Raw genomic sequence first — 23,550 nt, 5'->3', positions numbered from 1 at the left:
AGTATGCAGTGTCTAAGATGGTCATTAGGTAGTAATATCTCTGGAAGGTGATGTGCTGTTAATATGAAAACTTCCTTAAAAATTATTAAAATGAATTTTAGGACTGCTTTGCCAAATGAGGAAGCTCTTAATCCAAAGTATGTGGGTTTTTTTCCCACGTACATATACATTGTGGCAAGAGCAACTCTTTGAAGTAAGGTCCAAGACTAGAAATGATCTGGAAAGCATAGATCAATTCTAGTGATAATTCTACACAATTTGGAAAAGGTTACTGTGTATACTCTCAGCTATCTCTGGCCACATTAATAGTAATAATAAAATAAAACCTCTGTGTGTGTGTATGAGTGATAGAGTGATGAGTGTGTGTGTATGAGTGATAGAAAGTAAGATTTAAGACTGTGACTATCCTCAGTGTGGCCACAGTCTCTCAAAATTTCAGGGGTAATGATTTAAAAAAAGAGGAAAAGATTTTTAAAAAGAGGAAGACATGGGGAACCTTTAAATCCTGAATTCAGAGGAAAACTAGGTCTCCATCTACTATGTTCCATTTTCCTAGACAAACCCACATAACTTGTTTTCCTCAAATGACCACCACATATTCTTTCCGAGGTTTGCCTCGTATTAACTCATAATTTCCCACTTGTCTTTGCCACACACTGCCATATGGACTACCAGCACAATTTCTTGAGGAAATCAGGTTTTATCATTATTAACATTTGAACTTGCGCATACCTCCAGCTTTAGGTACCTACATTAGGTGGTAAATCTAGTAGGCTGATCTTTCTCTAAGTTATTTATGTGTGCAATTGAATGAGAAGACTAATGTACAGTATATGCATTGGTATTGAGCACCTAAATCAGGCTTCTGCTCTGATCAGTCCTCCAGAGGAGCCCCTCTTTCCTTTAAATTAATAGACAAATAGGAGATCAAGGAACACTACTATCTTAAATTAAGCATCATTTACCAATAAAATACTGTTTTGTTGTTTTACACCTCTCCATTTGTATGGGAACAAATAAAGCAATCAGCACTCCTTAAGAAATCAGCTGGCATGGCTGACAGTTGTGCAGGAGAAATATTTAATAAGCTAAACATTTTAGGGATCAAGTGCAGTGTTTATGCATATCTGTTCTGTTTTCATATTGTAACTGTTAATCTTTGGTTAGATTACGTGTAAAGGGCAGAATTGGGATGCATTAGAGATTATAAGAAGTCTTTTTTAGCTTCAGTGGCTTGAGGATTAGACTCTACATAAAAGTAGAATCAGGTGCAACACGTTCCAGAAAGTTGCCACTAGACAGTACTGTGTAAATAGAATTGTTCTGTTCCAGTCCTTAAATCTAATTAGGCTTGAGAAGAGGTGAATTTGGCCTCTCAAGGTAAGTTATGTAAATCTATTTGTTATCATCTTTAATTATACTGCAATGCATGACTCTCACTGCAAACAAAATAATCCCTATTAATTTCATATTTTTTACTGACTTTGAGTAAAATTACTGGAATGTGAAATGCTATATTCGAGACACTTATTTGAGATTCTACTGATGTAGATGACTCCTGTTTTGCTGTGATTTCATTTAATATGGAATGCAGCTTGGAGAAAATTGTCATTGCTTTTAGTTTTATCTGTTGGTCCTGATCTTGCAGTCATCACTGCTTAAATTTGTAACGACTGTATATTCAAACATTTGCTCCATCCATCTTTCACCTGGCTGACTGTGACGTGCCCATCCTCTGGTCAGCACTGTTTGCTGTTGTGTTGCAGACCTTGCAAACAGCTTTCATCAAAATAAGGATTCAAGTGGTCTGTGTAATTCAAGGCTTACCACATGTTCATTCAAGGGGAGGGGGGAGTCCTGTTTTCAGGCACGTACCAGTGAAAGCAAGCATAACCTGAGCCTTGACCCCTGATTTCAGAATGTGCATTTCACTCAGGCTTTATAAATTGTATTTGAGTGATCTTCAATATGTTGTTCATGCAGAGAGCAACTGTGGCTAAGCAAAGGTATTATTCACCTGAAATTATGAAGACTCTCTAAAATCATAAATACTTATTAGCATAAAATACTTTTCAAGAGGCAAATACCATTCCTGAATTAATCTTTCTGCTCTAAATGTACTCCTGTCTTCATAGTAGCATTCCAGTTATTCATGAGTAGCAGAGTTTTCAGTTTTTCTTTTTTTCCTTAATTTTTCTAGGTTATTCAACAGAGAAATGAGGAATGTGACCACATTCAGTTTTTAATTGAAGAGAAAGAGTCTAAAGAAGAGGACTACTATGAAGACCTTGACAGATTTGAAGAAAATGGTACCCAAGAGTCTCGCATCAGTCCCTATACTTTCTGCAAGGCCTTTCCTTTCCACATAATATTTGACAGAGATCTGGTGGTCACACAGTGTGGCAATGCTATATACAGAGTCCTTCCACAGGTTAGATGATTCTCATACATGCATAATTGTAGAGATTCTCAATGCTAGATGCTTCACAGGTTTATTTTAAAGATGAATAAAATAAAATAAATAAAATAATATAAATATATTAAATATTTAATGATATTTATTAATAATATTTATATTAAATATTATTTATATTATAAATATAAATGAAATAATTATAAATATAAATAAAATAAATGCTGTCTAAACAGCATTCCTCTGTAACTGTATATTTACTACCTTGTCCTCCTCTTGTTTAAAAAAGGGCTGTGAAAATAGCCCTAATTCTACAACAGCTCTGTTCCTTGTGATCATGTCCATGTGCAATAAGAGAGTAAGCTTGAGCAGAGAAAAGCTGATCACCACCACAAAGCAGGTGTGAGCTTGTTACTCGATTCTTTCTTGTAGCTCACTCCATGATACATTTGCTATGAACATGGCAGATAACTCTTGAAAGTGGATGTGAGACAGTCAGTGCAACCTGGCCTAGGGTTCAGAAAATGGTCTTGCCCATGCTACTGGATAGTGTAGGAGCAGGGTCATAGTCTCTCTCTCTATATATATATGTTACTTGACAGTAATGCCTTCAAACACTTAAGCTGTCAGATGCACAATAACTGCAGAGCAGAATAACACAAACTGTGGTATACTTTCCTGGCTTGTGCATAAAAAGCATCAGTATTAACTAAGATGAGCCAAACTATGTTTGTGAGATCTATATATAGGTGTGTCCTGAACTGAATGCAGCTGCTGCAGTTTCCTCTGGTTATTTACAGTAGTAAATTGTACTCAGAGGTCCATTTAATGTTATGTATTCTGTGTATGAATAGGATACCTCAGTTCTTGCCTGAAAGAGCTGATAGTGTTTCTAAAAATAAGCAACAGGTAAAAGCAGTAATATGAGAGAAGCAAAAAGTAAGATGATGAAAACATCAGGTGATCTTTACAATTATGTAAGCTAATTTTGCACATACCATGCTGTTTCTGAATCATTGACATACTTTTAAAATGCAATTTTATGTTATTTGCTTTTTTTCTGCAATTTGTGTTTGGTGCTTTCTCTCTGTATTTTGCAAAAATATTTGAAAGAAAAGTAGCTCTGCCAGATTTTTCCCAAGGGCATTCACTGAACAGCTATAACTAACTATTCAGCCTGCTGAGGATGGCTGTCAGAATCCGTATTATCAAAGTTGATGCTTTAGAGAACATAGCTTATTGGAAAGGGTGTTTGAAGGAGGTCACTTAGGAGGAAAACACTGGAAAGCTTTTTTTTCTGTAGAGTGGTAACAGTTTGACAGATAATGAATGTGATAGTCTAACAGAATTTTACAAAGTCATCTTGCAGACTAGAATTGGACTCTGAAGTCAATATACTTCTGATGTAAAATCCTTAATTTAAAAGCATTGTGTTTTAATGGAGAAATGCATAAAATATACTCTTCCATTCATTGTTGTCATCTAAGCAAATTGAATATAATTAGTCCATATATATTTTTATTATAAAACATAAGTCTTTTTTTTTTTTTTTTATTCTAGCTGCAGCCAGGAAATTGCAGTCTGTTGTCAGTTTTCTCCTTGGTCCGGCCTCATATTGATATTAGTTTCCATGGGATCCTCTCACATATCAATACAGTCTTTGTACTGAGGACCAAGGTAACTAGAGAATATTCACCTGGCTTTTCTTTAAGTAAGTATGCTTTGGAGGGATAAGAAGAAGTGCTGAAAGCTCAGAAGTCTTCCAAGAAAATTCTTTGCACAGCAGTACACTCAGTCCCTGTTGAGTCTTGAGCTAAAAAAAAGTCACAGGTGTGTATTCATGGGTAGCTGTTAAGTAGAATGCTTTACAGGAATGGTGAGGTACATGTACTTCATGTCTGATGCTTTCTTTGCAAGGGGCCAACCCATTGTATGGCATTGTGCCAAAGTAAATGTAGAAAGGCAATTACATTTACTTTTGCTTCATAACAGTATGGGAGACAAATATGAAATGTGTTCTTGCTTGGGCCCATACGTTCATACACAGTTCTGTGTGCTTTTCTCTAGAGGGCAGGAGAGGAGGTGGGTGTTATGAATGAATGCAGCGTGTAGAGTAGCACCTACTATGTCAAGGAGCCTGTTTACTTAGAGAAAACTGTACCTGAGAGAAACTAACAGTGTTTCTAAGAGATGCTCCCAGGCACAGATAAAACTTCATAGAATAGGCAATACTTGTGTCAAACTATTGTGAAGAAATGACGAAGAAAGCAAGAAGTTATGAACATGAATGTAAAGAAAGATACCACACTTTGTATCTTTGAGGTAGCAAATCACAGTATTAAAATATGGGTAGTGTATGGTGTTCAAATGAGAATTTAATTGGGTTTTAATGTAGGCTGTAACTCTATTCCAAACATTCTGACTGCCTCCATAGTAAAGGCACTTACTTACATGGCCTGGTACGTAACGCAGGTACCATTGCCCTTATATAATGGTGACTTTTCATCACCAGGAGGGGCTGTTGGATGTGGAAAAGCTGGAATGTGAAGATGAACTGACCGGCACAGAAATCAGCTGCTTACGCCTGAAGGGGCAAATGATCTACTTGCCTGAAGCAGATAGCATTCTCTTCCTGTGTTCGCCAAGGTACTTTAAACATTGAGAGTTCCATAATATTGATTTTCATTGTATAATTACTAATTTAAAGAACACTTACGAGAGTAGTACTACAGAGATTAATTGGTTCAAGTATTGATTTCATTGATTTTGATATGTTTGTGTGAAAAGAGAGAAGAGCATTTAAGCATCAGAATTTGACTGATTATTAAATAATTCGATATAAACATCGGGATGCTCTGGCCCAGTTTGTACAAATGAGAATTCCTTATGATTCCATGATCTTTGGCAAGTTTTGTCCTTCGTTTCCTACTCCAAGAGTGCCAAGAAATGTCACAATGATATTTCCTATGTGGATTCATATGTTTTTGCAGTAGTTTTACTGTAATAGAGCAGTGATGATTATAAAGAAGTGGTTGGAATGGGGGATTGCGTGGAAGGCTTCTTTAGCTAAGAGCAGGTTGAGCTAACACATTAGATCACACGGTTATGAGACGTTAATCTCCTGTGTGAAAGGGAAAGAGTGAATGAAAACAGAAAGGGAAGAGGCTACCTTAATGTAATCTCACTTTTATTTGTGTACTGAAGGATGTACATTTGGTATGTTCATGGAACTCATCAATGAGAATTCTGTATTTAAATGCAAAAAATCAGGAGCCATGTGTTAATGAATGAACACAAATAAGGTACGTGGTAGAGGGGATAGGTGGTACAGTTCATCACAAGTTCAGAAGCATAATCTTTCTTCTGTTATTCAGCAGCCTCTGCTGTTCGTTTGAGTTTTAAATGCTCCTTTGTCGATTTTAGTTGTACCTACATCATTATATATTTCTCCACATTGCAGTGTGATGAACTTGGATGATTTAACCAGAAGAGGTTTATATCTCAGTGATATTCCATTGCATGATGCCACCCGTGATCTGGTTCTTTTGGGAGAGCAGTTCAGAGAGGAATATAAACTGACTCAAGAGCTTGAGATCCTCACTGACAGACTGCAGCACACACTGCGTGCACTGGAAGATGAAAAGAAAAAGACAGACACGTAAGAACAAAATCCTGATTTTTGAGCTGAAACAGTCACAGCAATGTATTATTTATAGCTATCTTCTTAAAAAAAAAACAGTCTCTTGGAAGGATTAGAAGAGATATTCTAGGCCAATAATTTTGGAGTCAAGAAAGAACATTTTACTTTAATGCCTCATAGCATATTTATTTAGATTGTCAAATCTCATCTGCAGTCTAGGCTGTTACATGCACAGGTGTTTTGATGGCTTCTTCCCTCATAAGGAAAGTTATGAGAACTGAACTGACAATCCTTTTTGCTTTGTGAGTTACCCAAAACAGTAGTCTTGCAAACTTTCTTACATGCTGTCACTGTAGCCTTGATGAATTTGATGAATGCCCAAATGCTACTATTTGACAGAGTTCTGTAAACCAGCTGCAGACCACTTTGTCTTTCTGGACTGCCATGCTCACAGGTTAATAGAACAGTAAAACATATCTTATAAGCCTTGAAAATAGTCTGTGTAAAAGTCAAGTTTTGGGGCTATCTAGATAATACTACCATCTAGATATAAGTACATAAGAATAATAAAGTATATGCATTGGGCCCCAAATCCATTTCTACAGGTAACTATAAAATCAAATCCATAGCATTAGCCTATGGCAGCTCAGCTCAAGGTCTACTGGCAGTTAAATTAAACAAAAGTTTGTGCGACAGGCAGTGTGGGGTTGGTGGTTGACTCTCATTTATATAACATAGTTCCCATCTCTGTAGTGGAAGAATTTCTTGTGGATTATGCTCACATAGTAGTAGAATCAACATTTTTTGTGCTATGAATTCTATTGACAGATTTTTTTTTTCTGTAGTAGAGTAATGGAAATTATTGGAAAAAGACTTGAAAGGGATGGATGGAAGAGTCGGAGGGAAAAGAAGCCTAAAAATATTTTTTTTCTATTCATACTTGTTGATTTCCTTTGTAAAGTCGTTTTATCTTCAGGAATTCTAGCCTCCTTGGCAGCTGCTGGAACAGTGTCACTTACTATATCATGTGCCAATAGTATTCACTAATGATAACTCACGCAGTAGTGAACTTGCCAAAAATGCAACTGATGAGGGTTTGTGCAGGAGGCTGTGTAAAAAATGATGCTCAAGGTTTGTGAAACATTCAGAGACCTTCAGCTTGCCCACTTAGCTGTGTAAAGAGGGAAACACACCTTAAGGTGGCAGTGAGAAAGTTGAAGGAATACACATGAGGGTAGGGTGAAGCTCTGTGTGTATGATTTGGATTTTATTTGCATAATGTGCAATATGGACAAGAGTTAATATGTCATATAGACTATTAATTAAAGCATGCAACAAACACTAAAAGCAGCATTCTCAACAGAAGAGGAAGAGGAAGCATTTAGCAATGCATGAATTGATCAAAAGGGGAGAACTGTTCGATCTCTTCATGGCCTTTTTTTGCAGTTTTTAGGGTTCTGTGAGCAAAACCACATTATATAAGCTGAGGATATGGCAGAAAATGCTTAAGCAATAAGCAAAAATGATCCAAGACACTATTAACAGATCATGTCAGAAGAATTAGTAATATATGCCTCGTTTTGTTGGCAATTTAGGTATATTAATGTGTGTTGGAAATGTCAGAGCTTCAGGTAATGCTGATGTAGATCCGTTCCTGTTTCCCAAATAACATATTCTTCAGTAGACACCGTTTATATTGCTCTTTGATGATGCGAGTATGTTATAAAACCTATGGGAGGTACTAAATTAATATTTGAAGTGTGCTGTTGTAAAGACCTTTCTCCACATTCTTTCTGTTTTGCCTGTGCCTTTCTTCTCTCATACGTTTAGATTACTGTACTCTGTTCTACCACCATCAGTGGCAAATGAGCTGAGACACAAGCGTCCTGTTCCAGCTAAGCGGTATGACAATGTAACCATTCTTTTCAGTGGCATTGTTGGATTCAATGCCTTCTGTAGTAAACATGCCTCTGGAGAGGGAGCCATGAAGATTGTTAATCTTTTAAATGACCTGTACACGAGATTTGATATTCTGACTGATTCACGAAGGAATCCATTTGTTTATAAGGTAAGCTGAAGATCTTCGAAGTATTTAATAAGTGATTTTTCAATAACTTGCTATCATGTCACTGTTTCCATCCTTTGGACTGTAGGCTTCTTTAAAAAAATAGTTATGTTCTCAGTCTTTGAACTGTGTTATCTGATATTCCACAGCTAAAGAAGAGTATGTTGTTTATCTCTAAATGTGTGAAGGAACATGAAGCGCTTAGTTCTCAACAGGATTTCTGCACAGTCACCCACCAAGTGCATATAAAAATCTACTTCCATGTTTAGCAGATGTGAACACTTATACAAGCGGTTTGTGGTTCTGCTGACCCTGTGCTTTAAGTTTTTCAGTCATAAGCCTGCCTGGGGCTCCTGGTTGTAAATTATAACTTATTGTTCAGTTACTCAATGTGAATTTCATTCCTTCATTAAGAATGTGGTATAGTTGCAGATGTGGCTGGTAGCAGGTAGACAGAGAGCGATATATATATATCCCATATATGTGTACATGTGTATGCTTGTGTGTTTATAAGATTTATTCCTAGCTTTTATTAGAAATCAATTTTATGTCCTGTACCAAGTGAATCAAGAGTGGGAGTCAAAATAAACATAGTGCTCAGTTTCCACAGAAGTTCAGAAGACCCCAAAAGAGAGGCTCAAGTTCACACACAGTGTCATTTTAATTTGTTACACTGTGGGCATACAATAAATTCTCTTCAATAACAAGCCAAGATGATGGGAATTCGGGTAATTTGAATGAAAGTGAAGGGAAACTACGAAATGACGAACAGTCTTGAAGGAAGCACTACGTCCATTCTAGTACTCTAAAGCCCATGATAATAAAGTAATTAAAAAATCTGTATCTTGATAGGTGGAAACAGTTGGGGACAAGTACATGACAGTGAGTGGTCTACCAGAGCCTTGCATTCATCATGCACGATCTATCTGCCACCTGGCATTGGATATGATGGAAATAGCAGGCCAAGTTCAAGTAGATGGTGAGCCTGTTCAGGTTAGTAAATATGTGGGCTTGAAGGAAGAGCCCATTCTTTGATACAATGATAATGCTTTGAAGTATGATAACGCTCAAGTCCCAGCCCATGCAAGCTTTGTTACTGTTAGATTTTGAGACTGATACCTACAAAGAATATGAAGAATCCCATGTAGATGTGACATGTGCAGTTCCCAGACCTTAAAATCTAATTATTCTGCTTAACCTTTTAAAGGACTATATTAGGTCCACATCATTTATGTCCATTTCCCAATCATTTAAATTTAATCAACAAATTCCCATTGCTCGTCAAGTACAATTCGTTGAGTCCTCTTCACCTCAATGAACAGAAAAATAATACTCCTTCACTAATATTTTTGATCACACTTCAGATCTTCACATCAGCATGAGAAAATATTGCATTAAAAAGAAAAGTACAGTTCCTTAGGCAGATTTGGCAATGATCACCGGCAACAATGTATATTAATGGAATTTCACTCATTATGGAATTTTATGAAGATGTTGTGGCATTAGTACAGAACTGGGGAGGCTGCACAGACCTATCCTCATCAGAAGGCTGTGAGAGCAAAATAAGTAACGAGTGTGATGCGTATTTCTATTTACATGAATGTTATTGGTCTAACACCTAATTTATATCTGTGTACTTCACTTTGTCACTGAGCGAAGTAGTGAGAAGATTTGATGTGGGGCTTTACAATAAGTGTAATGTGCTATAAGAATGAGCCTCTCCAAACACCTGTCCTATCTCTGGAGCTTTTAAGTGCAAAATACTGTGATATTTCCTCTGAGAAACATCTTTTTTTTCTTGACCTACCCCATCTATTTCTGCATCTTCTGAGCACTTGTTAAACACAGAGCTGCGGAGTATGCCTCTCTTTCACTTTTAAATTTCACAGTACATAATAGCTGCATGGCATGTTGCGTGCTGGAAAAATATGGATTTCCTTCTTTCATGTGGGAGGGAGAGCCATGACACTACACTACAATAAAAAAATGACACAAAGCACAAAATGCAAAGCTTTGAAGAAGCAGGAGTGGCACATTGAAAAAATAAACTCTAGTAGATAGAAATGGCATAATTCCTGATTTTCCTCAGAAGCATCAGATTACTTGCATTGATTTTGAATATTCAAACTTTATTTTTTCTCTTTAAAGATAACAATAGGAATCCATACTGGTGAGGTAGTCACAGGTGTCATAGGCCAAAGGATGCCACGTTACTGTCTCTTCGGAAATACTGTCAATCTAACAAGCAGAACAGAAACTACTGGAGAAAAGGGAAAGATTAATGTCTCTGAATATACTTACAGGTGAGTGACACAGTAATTTTATTGGCATTGACATCTTAAGAGAAGCCACTTTTTCAGCAAAATATCTAAGTGTCTTTGGAGTTGAAAGTCCCAGTACTCCTGCAACACATTATTTAAGTATGTGAGTTCTCATGAAACTGTATGGCAGACTGCATTATGATATACCGTCATTGGTATGCAACTATGATAATGATCTAGAGAGATTTGACACTTTTGTTAATTTGCTTAAGTATCTGTAGCATGTTTAATATTTTATCTAGTGCATGGCTTGCATGCATAATACATACATTTACATGTTTTCTCTTTCAATTTCAGGTGTCTTATGACCCCAGAAAATTCAGATCCTCAGTTCCACCTGGAGTACAGGGGTCCAGTTTCTATGAAGGGTAAAAAAGAACCAATGCAGGTTTGGTTTTTGTCCAGAAAGAGTACAGAGACAGAGGTATGACTAACCAGAGTGTAATTTTTTTTTTTAAACAAGGCATAAACATGACAAATTTAATCTAAACCACTGAGACCCATTTGCATTTGCAAAACTAAATGTTCCCTAGAAAAAACTAAGAGTTTCATACAACGCTATTTCATTAATGCGTTTACTATCTTGACAGCACATTAAAGGCCTAGATTATTTGTCTTTGCAGTTTGTGCAGTCCCTGAAAGCATTTGTATTTTAAAAAGTCCTTGAGAGAATGCCAAGTGTTTAAATATTTATATCTCCCTTTTCTTACGGATTTCTCCACTGTACTAGATTTTGCAGTATAATGTCCGTTTCTCTTTAGCTGGCGTGGCTGGTTATCAGCACTTCAAAATTCACCATTTGCTTTCTTACAGTGAGTGAATAAAAGTGCCTTCAAATATGTGGGCAACAGTCCAGCAACTACTTGCAGGCAGGTTCACACCTGATGTTGTATGGTGGTCTGTTAAGCCCAAATGGATCTGCTCATTCAGAGACTGTTGCATCATAGAGGTCTTGCTTTAGAAATATACAGGGTGAAAACTGTTTCTTCTAAATGACATGAGCCTAAATCATTTTCTCAAAATGATGTAAGGTAAAGCTCTTCAAGCACTGAGTGGTCTTTCAGCTTATGCCTCAATTTCAGAAGTCTGGGCATGTATTAACCAATATCTTATTAAAAGCCAATGAGATCTAGACTCATGAGTGTGCTACAAACTTAGACACTTAGGTAACAGTATGCCAGCTGATTTGCCATAGCTGAACAGGTGCATACATTCCACCTATTGCCAACAGGGAGGAAAAAAGGGTAAAAGAAATTTACATAGCTTGAATTTTGTCTCGAGGTATTACAAAAAGAAATAGTTCTAAGTTAATGTAGTTAATCTTAAAAAGGCACTTGGCTAAAATAATGAAAGTCATCAGGTATCTTGGCTGAAATAATTATTGTAAGTCACAGGTAATTAATTATGCATCTGAATACTCATGTGCTTCTGAAAATGAAATTTAGGCTGTTAAACTGTTTGGGCTTTTTAGGAGATCTAATCCAGATTTATTACTACTGGTACCCGAGTATACGAATACTGACTTTTTAATGGTAACTCCCAGTATTAACCCCCAGTATTAAACTTCAGGGGACAGCCTGTACTTTAACTCTGCTGAAGTCTGTATTTTGGTATATATTACTTACAATAGTATTCTGGGTGCCACTTTTGAGAATACTTTTCTATTTTTATTCTATGTCAAGATTAACTATAATTTCACGGCTACCATTCTTTCAAATCTATAGTTGTATTTAAAATATATTTTAAACACGTTTCGCTTTTTTCTGCATTATAAATTATGTCCTATCATTTGTAGCAGGGCACACTGTAATTTTAAATATAAAATTTCAGAGGGGTACTGAGTCAGGTGGGCATTTTCTTTGTTTCAGTCTCACGCATGTTTAATATGAATATAGAGTTCAGATAGTTTAGAATGCTGTAATTTCCTTTTAGAGATCTTGTACAACAGTTGGTTTTAGTAGTCCTCACAACAGTCCTGAGAGGGTACTTGCTGATACTATTATCTAGTCATCGAGCTTTGTAGAGGGGTACAGGGGGCAGGAGGAAACCCGGCAGAAAAATACTGTCACCCTGGTTTTTGGGAGTACTTAAGACTCACAGTTTAAGTACACTCAAAAAGTCTTTCTCATTTTTGTTAGCTTTTGTTAATTCTGAAATTCAGATATACAGTTAATTCTTACAGATAGAAGGACTTCTCCCATCACAGGTATCTCTTCTAAATTGTAGTAAGTCTGGGAGACTAGGAGACTAGAAAGACACATTCTTGTGGTGGTTGGAATGGATAACCATTTTGTCAGAGGTGATTTTGAAATGTGAAAGAATATAATCCTCTAATCTTTTAATTCTTTTACACTCCCTGCACAATTTCATCTGTCCATACACAAAAAGATGCACTGAGTCTTACTCCTTTAAGATTTTCTGAATTCTTTGCAGTTTCTCTTTGTCGTGTGAAGGTACTCTTCGTGTTATTTCTGGCACTTTACAGGATGTACATAATAGTTGTAATCCAAAAGCAGAAATAAGATAACCAACTTTTAATGTTTGATTACCTGACAGTAATTGCTTTGCTTTAGGCAAGAGTGAAGTCTTGGTTTTCGTTTCAGAATCTTATTCTCTCTGACCTTTCAAACACATACACATGCTAATGTGTTATCATGTGCAGTGCCCTTAATTTCAGGGGGACTGTTTATAGAAATAAATTCAGCATGTTAACACATACTCAGAAACTATGTGGTAAATTTCCTGAAAGGTCTCTCCAGAATATTGCAAGAAGTGGCTTATAGAAGTAAAAATTAAAATATTTCTTATATCATCCTGAAGATATTTCTGCTGATTATTCTTTTACTGTGAAGTTTTCTACCTCCAATATCTTTAAATCTAGGATAGATTCACATTAGTGGTACATTCTCCTTTTCATTATATCCCTTAGAGAGTGATTAGGTCAGCATTTGCAAATCTGTCATTATAGTGTTTTACCCTGAAGCCCAGTAATTAATATATGGTGAGGAAAGAGGACAAAATGCTAACAACTGGCATAGAGATGTGAAACCAAGGCTTAAAATATGCTGTCTCACTGCTAGGCCTGTAGAAAATGATAGGGTTGGAGAAGCTCAGCATACCTCAAACTTGGTTCCTAAGTTGGCATCTCTAATATCAGTTGCCATGAACAGTAGTTGCTTCTGAGAAAGACCTGATTTATAAGAATCAGTGCTGCTTTGCTTTTTTCCACTTAAGGTATCTCTTCCATGATACCGTTGCAGCAAAAATTAGAATTGCATGAGAAATACAGGTGGAACAAAAGCAACTGTGACCAATTACTCCTTTTGCCTCTGCTTGTTTGCATGTTATAAGATTATTACTATCATCATTATTATTTTAACAGATGCTCAGCTGCAGCTTCTCTCTTGAGAAACAGATTTTTTTGTAAAAAATAAAGCTAGCAGAGAGCCTCAGATCTCTGACTGCAATTTCTTTTATTCCCCACTTTCAAATATCTTTCTCTTCCACCCTGTCCCCACGTTACTGATGGGAACAAGTTAAAGTATCTCGATCAGAGCTGGTAGTTATCAGGGAATGTAGGAATTGTTAAGTTCCTAAGTTCCTACATACAACACATGCGAAAGAAATACGTGCGTTACCTATGTTGTGTTTTATTATTAACTGATATTGCTTGCAAGTTGTAAAATGTGTTTTGTCACTGCATTGACCCACCATGTTGTTGGTTCAAAGAAAATCCCTTACTTCTCAAATTCTACTTGCATGCACTCAAGGAAACAAAGCAAGATGCTCTCTGAGCTGAGGGAAGAGGAAGAGGACGCTGGATAGGGTGCAATACTGTCTCCAAATAGGGTGCCAGGCAGTAAGGTTGAGTTACAGATGTTATTTCATGCCATATCTCCCATTGCCATGTGCAATACCATTGTCTGTTGCCCTACTCCTGAAATCATACTCACCATTTTTCTCCAGGCTTGCTTGCTATTTTTTTTTTTCTTTAATGTTTGGTATTGTTATATCTCTGCTATTAGCATGTACTTCAAGCTTTCCTTTTGTTGATATGCATTTTTGCACGCCAGTTATGTGGCCCTTCCTACCACCAAGGTAATACTGAGTAAGATTTTGTAGTATGCACGCCACAACTAATCACTTCAATCTGATGCTTCACATCTTCATCTTCATCTCTGAAGTATAGTGGTTACGTGAATCAGTTACATTTCTGGAAAGATAGGTATTTCAGTTGTTGGGCAGAACAATGAACCTAAAGAACTATTTTTAAAAATAATACCTAAAGCAGCATTATGAAAGTTATTGTATAAATGTTGTTTATCAGATTTAGTTCTTCTATTGCTATGCTTCCCATTCATTTTGTGAATAATACTTGATGCACTCTAAATTCCTGGTTAGAAAAAGGTTCCTCTTTTGATATAATCCTGCATTTTCCCTTTGTAGACACTATGTAAACATTTTCTGTGTTGAAAGGGGGCAGTTGTTTGTCTGATACTGCCATTTGAAGCATGTGCCAGTGTACTTCTACTGAAATGCTGCTCACTTGCAATGTATTTTGTATTGATTTATATTAACTAAATTAAGTTGTCATGTTAATAATAGATTGCTGGACAATTTTAGACCACCTGTAGTGCTTTGATTTTTTTATGATGGAGCCCCCAGAATTGAAGGGCGTGCTGCCAGGACATCGTTGTCATGTTTGCCTTTTGGTTTGGTCTCTCTTATTTTCAGTAGTGGTCTTATTTCTTGGGAGGACCTGATAATATTCTAGGCATCATGGCATAATTAAGGGATGTAAAGCTTGTAAGGGGACACAGTGTCCTTTATCAGCTGATACAGTTAGTAAAAGTGGGCAAGGTTTCAGATGCATAGACCTTCCATAACTTCAACATACAGTGAATTTTTATGTGAATAATATCTGTTCTTATCTGACTGATAATTTCTAAATATTTGCATTATAAAATAGGATAGTGCAATTACTTTGTTTATAAAAATTGTCTATATCTAGTATACCTTATCAGCACAGAATATATATGTATAAATGTTTCATGTTAATGTGCAAAAGAAATTGCAATAAATTATTTTTTCCACTGACTTACAGAAGTTTTGGGGGTTTTCTTTTCCGTGAGAGCTGTATTTCATTGTTTGATACAAAACAATTATGTTTTCCATTCCATAATTTGAAGTCCAAGTCTAAATAATTTATTGAGTCATTGTTCCAATGTTTGCAAATGTCCAAGAGTCTTCCACATTCAGGTTAATGGATCACATCCTCGGATTAAAGTAGTGTTCAAAATATGTAGATTAATGCTCCAAAAATAGGAGATGAGGTCACAAAAATGCATACATTCCTTTGAAACTCTTGGGCAAAATTTAAGAATCAAAAATTATTTGCTGTCCACTTCAAGCAGGATGTACATTACGAACCAAAGCTTTAGGAATGGGAAATGAAGAAAGGAAGCTACACACGTTCCTTTCCATCATCTCACTGTCGGACAGCAATGCATCCCAGCACTCCATGAGAGATTGCCCTCGCTCTAATAGATACACAACAGCAATTTACACTTGAAGTCGATCAAACTTAACAAAACCGTAATGGTGACCCCTAAAGACATGGGATTTGTGACAACTGTGGTTGTTCATCAACATAATTCATGCAAATGGATGTGAAGTAACTGAAGGTTCTGCATTACGCTTCAAGCTGATGAAAGATGGCATGCCAGAAAACTCAGTGCTCTGGGTTTGTATTTTACCTTCTTAATCATTTGAAAGTGTTAAAGCTCCTGTTAAGCTACTCTGTAACATAACCAATTTCTTAAAGCACTAGAATAATAGCTCATATACCGGGCTCATATAAGAGCTTTTTATCTCAAGGAAACTGGTACGATTTAGGCACTTAGCCACTTTTATTACTAAAAACGGTCTTCACTTAAGTGCTGTGTTCAGCTGCTAAAATTATACTTTGGTTAAATATTAGTCTCAGATAACAGTTAAAAACTTCTGCAGGTATTTAGTTCTTTTATGTGTTCTCTATTTCCTCTTTTATTTAACTATAGTGATTTATTTTTTCAATAGAAGCTCTCTAGCTGAAACATGAGGCAGAGTAATTACCAAAGTCTGTTTCAAAGGCATTTACAAATGCATCTGTTTTATTTTAGTATTTTTTGTAAAAGAGTTGAAACAAGGAAAAGAAAGGGGAAAGCAGCAATGAAATTGCAAATATGGAATACTTAGCTGTTTGTAATCTTCTGGATCATATGCTTTCCTTTGAATTCAGATATGCGAAAGAATTTGGGTTTCTGTGGTATTATTAACTAAGGCTGTGGCCCCGCAGGGGACTACTGCTATCTTAAAGTTGGCACTGTGGTTGGCTTCCATAATGCAAGGCTGAGTAGTCTGTTGCTAGTCTTTCTTGAATAATATAGTCCCTTTCTTTCCTAATACACGCCTTGAAAAACAGGACTCTCGCTGGCTTCAGCAGATCTTGAAGGAAGCATATTTAAAGCATACTGTCAATCATTAGAAGTTACATTATAAAGACTTCCACAGCCAACAAGGCATTTGATAATATGGCCCATATTTTTAGATGCTGCTCTTTTCATTGACCTTCCCCATGTGGAGTTCTATCAAAACTTGGGGTTTTTTTAAATTTATATGCATAGGCAAATATGCATGTTTACTTTTTTAGCAAAAATATTATCAATTCTGTCATAATAAGAGGGATATACTATTACTATATTAGCTTGTTAATCACCAATACACTTCTCACAGGCTCTGCTGGGATGTTACAAGTTTTGACCCTTATGCAGTCAATTTTTCTTTATGTTTGTATGCCATAAGGTAAAAACTGTAAATCCAGTCCTCAATGGGAGCAAACTCTGGGAACATACTTTCAAATTTGGTAATTTTGGCAGGAAAACCAGAAGGAGAAACCATGACTGAGACACTCATTTGGCTATCTATTTATAGCGTTATCGCAACAGTTACTCTTGTATTTTTACTTACAAAAAGAAATTAAAATGTTGTACTACATTGGTTAGGGAACTAGAAAGGCTTTATAAATAAGAATAGCTTGAAAACTATCTTGAAACTTTAATACATGGGAAGGGCAGGGGTGGAATACTGGTGTTTTTAACTCTGTAAGATTCTGAAAGTTACGCGTGGGGACAGACCAAACAATGAGCCACACAAGCAGAACACCATTTTCTTTTAGGAGAGTGCAGGATTGCAGATTTCACCATTCTGGCAAACACGTCTACAGCTGTCATAATTGGGATGTAGCTGGAAGGTGCAAACAAGTCAGCAGCTAGAGCAGAAGACTGAATGTCAGGACTCCAGCTCTGATCCCTCTGATATCACAAGCTATTACACAGCTCATAGTTCAGTTCTTTTCCCTCCTGTATCCAACACCAGCTTAGCTGTCATGATCTTAGAGGTATAGTGTCTCTCCCATGCCCCAGATTTGATGATGTAAGAGAGTGATACATTGTTCATGAAAGTAGGGGCCCGTGTCCTTATTGCTCTGATTTCTGCTGGGACTGCCTACTAAGTCCAGCTGAATGCACACTTAAATTTTGCAGGATCTGGGGTCATCTTGTTCACCTTCACTACAGGTTTGTGGAAACAGGAGACAGCAGTATGTGTCTTAGTGCTGGGCACAGTAATAAAAACTATTTCCCAGAAGTCTGATAATTCACGCTGCTCCTATTGGGCTATATTTTGTTTGGTTGGTGTGGTTGGTTGTTTCTAGAGGAACTGCATGTTTTTATTCTTACCTCATAAAGGTATGACTGGCAGCAATGGTTTATTAGCACCCAGAAAAGTCAGTTTAGTTCTTATATACATATATATAGTGTATATCATATATGTGTGTGTGTGTGTATAAAGGATGTCCTCCAGGAAGGAGTCGTGAAGTCAAAAGTGCAAACCAATTGGATTATGTGAGATTTTTTTCATGACTTGGTTCCAGTGTTTAACGTAGGCGGTAGTGCAGAGTATATTTGACTAGTTAAAAGCTCACAACTGAAAGACAATCATATGCACAAGGAGGAAATAGGAAGGGGTATGTTAGCATCTGATACGAATAAGAGCTGGGTGGAGCTCAAGGCCCCAGAACCTTTTCTTTGAACAAAACTCTAGTGAAATCTAAAGCCTAATAAACATTTAAGTGTGCTGCAGCCAAGCTGTGCATTGCAATATACGCTCTTGTACTCTGAAACTTTGATAGCCTTGTCAATAACACCTGTCTCTGTGGAGCCAGAGCAAGGCCTGAGGCATCGGTATCCTAATGTGGTTTTCATTCACCACGTGGATGGGTCAGGGTCAACACTATACCTCTATTGTCACAAACTGTAAAATGGTTATTCAGTGCATTTCCAGAGCCGTTGTGTATTAAAAAAAGAAAAGAAAAAAAAAAAGTTGAGTCATCACATTCTAGCAGCGTGAGAACTTGAAGAGAATTTGGTACTCATGTTGTCCAGACAGTCATCAGGCAGTCAGCATAGCGGTACAAATAGGAGCTTATGGGTTGTAAGTGAATTCTGTCACTCGCTGTGTTGGCTTATCATCTCCAAGTAAAGGGATGTTACTGGACTTTTAGTCATGTTTTATTTGAGTGCCAGGGACGCACAGAGTGTCTGTGTTATTGTTTTCCAATTAACAAGTTATCTTTTTCCTAGGGGAGAAATTATTGTCATTTCATGCACCTACCTGACAGTGAGAGGGGAGCAAGTAATAAGCCAGTAAACAGCCAGGCTAATCTAACTGTAAAGAAAAAAATCAAAAGTGGTTCTATTCTCCAATTTATAGTTGTACATACAAGGCACTATTTTTTTCTCTATTGTTCTTCAGACTTCTGGCTGGCTTTGGGTGACAGTTGTGGAAAAACTGCACCAATATGTGCCGTCTCCACCAGTTCACTCTTTGTTATTATCAGGAAAAGACTAATGTTCGTTTTCATCATAATGGTCAGTAGGTCTTTCTGCCAATGTGGCTGTTTTGGAGATAACAACAACCAGGGGAATGTAAGAACATTTTGTGATTATTATTCTGGGATGAAGATCTGTGTTCTGTGTTAGAAAGGTTTTGTTCCGGACTATTCCACGTGTCCAGCAGTCAGATTGACATTGTCTTTGTTATTGTTTTTTTTTTGCAGAGGTGATTATGGGGATTTCAATATATGTAAAGCACCTCTTACAGATTTTATGCTACAGTACAGTTGTACTCTCAAGGGAAGCAATTTTTTGTGATGGGGGTCTATGAACTCGCGGCAGTCAGCCAATGCTAGCACACATTTGTTTTTATCTGTTCATGTGCTGGACACCTCTGGCATGGAGCCTGTGTTGGTTTTTTATATTGCAGGTTCTCAGGGTCATTCTAGCCTTCCAAAACTGATTTTACACTTTGATAAGTGTGGTATCCTGTCTAGTGCTCAAACAAATGACTTTTGATTAAAATGACAGAACTTAGCTGAGTGCAGACAAAAGACTGAAAGTGTTCCTAGTTCTTAGCTGGTGTTAATCATAATCCTGAACTGAAGACCAATTAAGTCAATAGTCCTTGAGCCTTTGTTTAAAAATAAAAACCAAACAGAAAAAAAAAAAAAAACCCACAAAAACTGCATGGCCATAGTTTTCAGATGAGAAATAAAACTCTGTTTGAGTTGACTATTGCTGGCTTCAGCCCCTGCGTCAAAACAAGCAGTGTTGTAATGAACTGTGTGAAAAATCAAACCACATTCATAAATCTCACTGAAATACGCAATGTACTAAGTGTGAAGAAATGCACATCTATTTCTCACAAGTCCTAAATGCTGTATGTAAGGTTCCTGCAAAGAAAAGAAAGCAGGTTATGTCCTCTTATTTTCAGATATTTTGTGCCAGTCAACTTAATAAATGGCAATTTTCAGATGCAAAGTGTTCAGAAACAATCTGATTTTCAAAAAACGTGTATTAGGAGGTTGCAGAGTAAATATTCTTTTTCCACAGAGGGCATAGTGAATCATTCAGAGATTTAACAGGCTGTACAAGAAATCAAAGCCTTGCCTCACATTATAGGTGTGTTTGTGGGCAATTATGTAACGATCTAGACAATAAGAAACTTGCCCACAAACTGAGGACACATGCGTGTGTGTGTGTGTGTGTGTGTGTGTGTGTGTGTTAAACTGGAGATGTCAGTATTTTTTTAAGCTATAATTAATTGTTTTATCATGGAGATGCCAAGACAAAGTCAACATTTATTTATTAAATGCTTGTCTAAAGACAGGTTTTTTGCTTACTGTCATTATGGGGCATGATTGATTTTCCCGCTATGGTATCTGTGAGTAAGCGTTGACTTGTATTTTCAGTTGGAAAACACCACTACATCTGGAGACAATCTTCATTGTCTCTTGCATTCCCAGGTATGTCACATTTTAACTAATTTTCTAGCTGACTGGAAGTTATCAAATGTGATGCCCATCTACAAGAAGGACAGAAGGAGGATCCAGGGAACTACAGGCCTGTCAGTCTGACCTCAGTGCCAGGGAAGGTTATGGAGCAGATCATCGTGAGTGCCATCACATGGCACATACAGGACAACCAGGTGATCAGGCCCACTCAGCACAGGTTCATGAAAGGCAGGTCCTGCTTGACTGACCTGATCTCCTTCTATGACAAGGTGACCTGCTTAGGGGTTGAGAGAAAGGCTGTGCATGTTGTCTGCCTAGACTTCAGTAAAGCCTTCGAAACTGTTTAGTGTAGCATTCTCCTGGAGAAACTGGCTGCTCATGGCTTGGAGGGGCTGGGTACACTTTTACTGGGTGAAAAACTGGCTGGATGACCAGGCTCAAAGAGTTGTGGTGAATGGAGTTAAATCCAGTTGAGAGCCGGGTCACAAGTGCTGTTCTCCAGGGCTCAGTGTTGGGGCCAGTCTTGTTTAATGTCTTTATCAATGGTCTGGATGAGGGGATCGAGTGCACCCTCAGTCAGTTTGCAGATGACACCAAGTTGGGTGGAAGTGTTGAATATGTTTGAGGGTAGGAAGGCTCTGCAGAGGGATCTGGACAGGCTGGATCGATGGGCCAAGGCCAATTTTATTAGGTTTAACAAGGCCAAGTGCCAGGTCCTGCGCTTGGGTCACAACAGCCCCAGGCAACGCTCCAGGCTTGGGGAGGAGTGGCTGGGGGGCTGCCCGGCAGAGAGGGACCTGGGAGTGTTGGTTGACAGCCAGTGTGCCCAGGTGGCCAAGAAGGCCAACAGCGTCCTGGCTTGTATCAGGAATAGTGTGGCCAGCAGGAGTAGGGAAGTGATTGTGCGCCTGTATTTGGCACTGGTGAGGCTGCACCTCGAGTACTGTGTTCAGTTTTGGGCCCCTCGGTACAGGAAGGACACTGATGTGCTGGAGCATGTCCAGAGAAGGGCAACGAAGCTGGTGAAGGCTCTGGAGGACAAGTCTTATAAGAGAGGTTGAGGGAGCTTGGGTTGTTTAGTCTGGAGAAGGGAAGGCTGAGGGGAGACCTTATTGCTCTCTACAACTACCTGAAAGGAGGTTGTAGCGAGGTGGGTGTTGGTCTCTTCTCCCAAGTAACTTGTGATAGGACAAGAGGAAGTGGCTTCAAGCTACATCAAGGGAGGTTTAGATTGGATATTAGGAAAAATTTCTGAAGCTGTGGAACAGGCTGTCCAGGGAAGTGGTGGAGTCACCATCCCTGGGGGTATTTTAAGACGTGTAGACGTGGTGCTTAGGGACATGGCTAGTGGTGGACTTGGCAGTACTACATTAACAGTTGGACTTGGTGATTTTAAAGGTCTTTTTCAATTTAAATGATTCTATGATTCCATGATTCTATGAACTATGATGCTTCCTTATCTTTGGACCACGTTTTTCCTGGGAGCATGGCACTGCAGCATTAGGAAACATTACTCTCTGACTGAGTGCTGTAGCCTACCAAAAAGAGCCAAAATGAACCCAACACTTTAAAAAAACATGGATTCCTTTTCTCATTATGCCTTCTTCATTTCTGGCCTCAACAGGCTAAAAACTCTCCAATAAGTTGTTCAGAAAGAACCTGCAAAATGAAGAGCTGCTGCAACATGGGAGATTATGCAGTAGCCAACAGATAAATCTGACTGGGTAGCTCCTCACTGGCACAGCTGCCGGTCGCCAGTCTTTATGTTCCTTCTTGTCTGATGGGAGAGCCTGTTCTGTGTCAGATGATCTCATGTTTTCTAATTAAAAGCTGCAGGGTGCTAACGTTTTCTTCCCCTGTTGCTACAATAATACCAGGCAAACTATGTAGAATGTTACAACAGTCTTGAAGAAAACAAAAAGGATATCATATTAGACTGTCGTGTCAGGTTTCGAAAGCTCTGCAAGGCTGACAGGATAAAGCTGTAGAAGTTGCTTTGCCTATGATCCTGCCTGAGAGGTACCTGCATGTCCCACCCTAATACCACCTGGGTAAAATACTCTCCATCTGAAAAACAATTTCTATTTAATCTGTAAAATCATAACAAAACAGGATGGAGGAACACACTTTAGAAAAGGAGATCCTACCTTTTCTCAGTTGAAACTTAAAAGGAGGCAGTGAGGTGGGTTACTGAACTTGTGTTAGTCTTGCAAAAGGTATGAGGTTCTTGTTCCTGAGGCCAGGACCTGCAGCTGCTCCAGACCTGTGCTGGCTCTGCTGGATCTGCGCGCAGCCTGGCAGTGGACGCCATCTACTGAAGCACCGCAACATTGTCAGAAACATTTTGATAAGACATTTGCTCAATTACTCCAGGCTTCTGTTTTGTTGTTTGTTAATTTTTAGCGAGAAGAGTAATTTTTCTTGAGCAGCAACTCAAAACAGGTTAAAGTGAAAGTATCACATGCTATAAAATATTAGGAGAAAGTAACACTAGGGCCTTGCTTTGCCCTGACCCCAGCAAAAAAAGACATTAACAGTCTCAAACAGGTCATCCAAGGGTGGAACAGGAGCTGCCTGAAGAAGGAATGTGTCTGTTTTGTTTGGGTTTTTAAAGCTTGAAGTCTGTAGAAGAAGGTACTGTGAACTGGATAGTTCTACCCTATCATGTTTTAATGTTTATTATCTGTTTATACATGATTAGAAGATAAAGCTTTCCCTGGA

The 23,550-nt window shown here is 37.9% G+C and overlaps 1 protein-coding gene across 1 annotated transcript in view; it reads left to right on the top strand.

The window, feature by feature from the left end:
- The window catches only part of GUCY1B1 (guanylate cyclase 1 soluble subunit beta 1), a 45,487-nt gene extending 29,951 nt beyond the window's left edge, over window positions 1–15,536 (top strand). The window contains exons 6-14 of the mRNA XM_064449821.1: window positions 2,201–2,431; window positions 3,974–4,090; window positions 4,926–5,059; window positions 5,874–6,071; window positions 7,884–8,121; window positions 8,971–9,111; window positions 10,267–10,421; window positions 10,737–10,863; window positions 14,210–15,536. Coding sequence (XP_064305891.1) covers window positions 2,201–2,431; window positions 3,974–4,090; window positions 4,926–5,059; window positions 5,874–6,071; window positions 7,884–8,121; window positions 8,971–9,111; window positions 10,267–10,421; window positions 10,737–10,863; window positions 14,210–14,233 — 1,365 coding nt within the window. The 3' untranslated portion in view covers window positions 14,234–15,536. The remainder of the gene's footprint in view (window positions 1–2,200; window positions 2,432–3,973; window positions 4,091–4,925; window positions 5,060–5,873; window positions 6,072–7,883; window positions 8,122–8,970; window positions 9,112–10,266; window positions 10,422–10,736; window positions 10,864–14,209) is intronic.
- Window positions 15,537–23,550: the final 8,014 nt, after the last annotated feature.

This window comes from Phalacrocorax carbo, chromosome 4 (genome assembly GCF_963921805.1).
Source record: "Phalacrocorax carbo chromosome 4, bPhaCar2.1, whole genome shotgun sequence".
NCBI lineage: Eukaryota > Metazoa > Chordata > Aves > Suliformes > Phalacrocoracidae > Phalacrocorax > Phalacrocorax carbo.
This window is presented reverse-complemented; position numbering and strand designations above follow the sequence as displayed.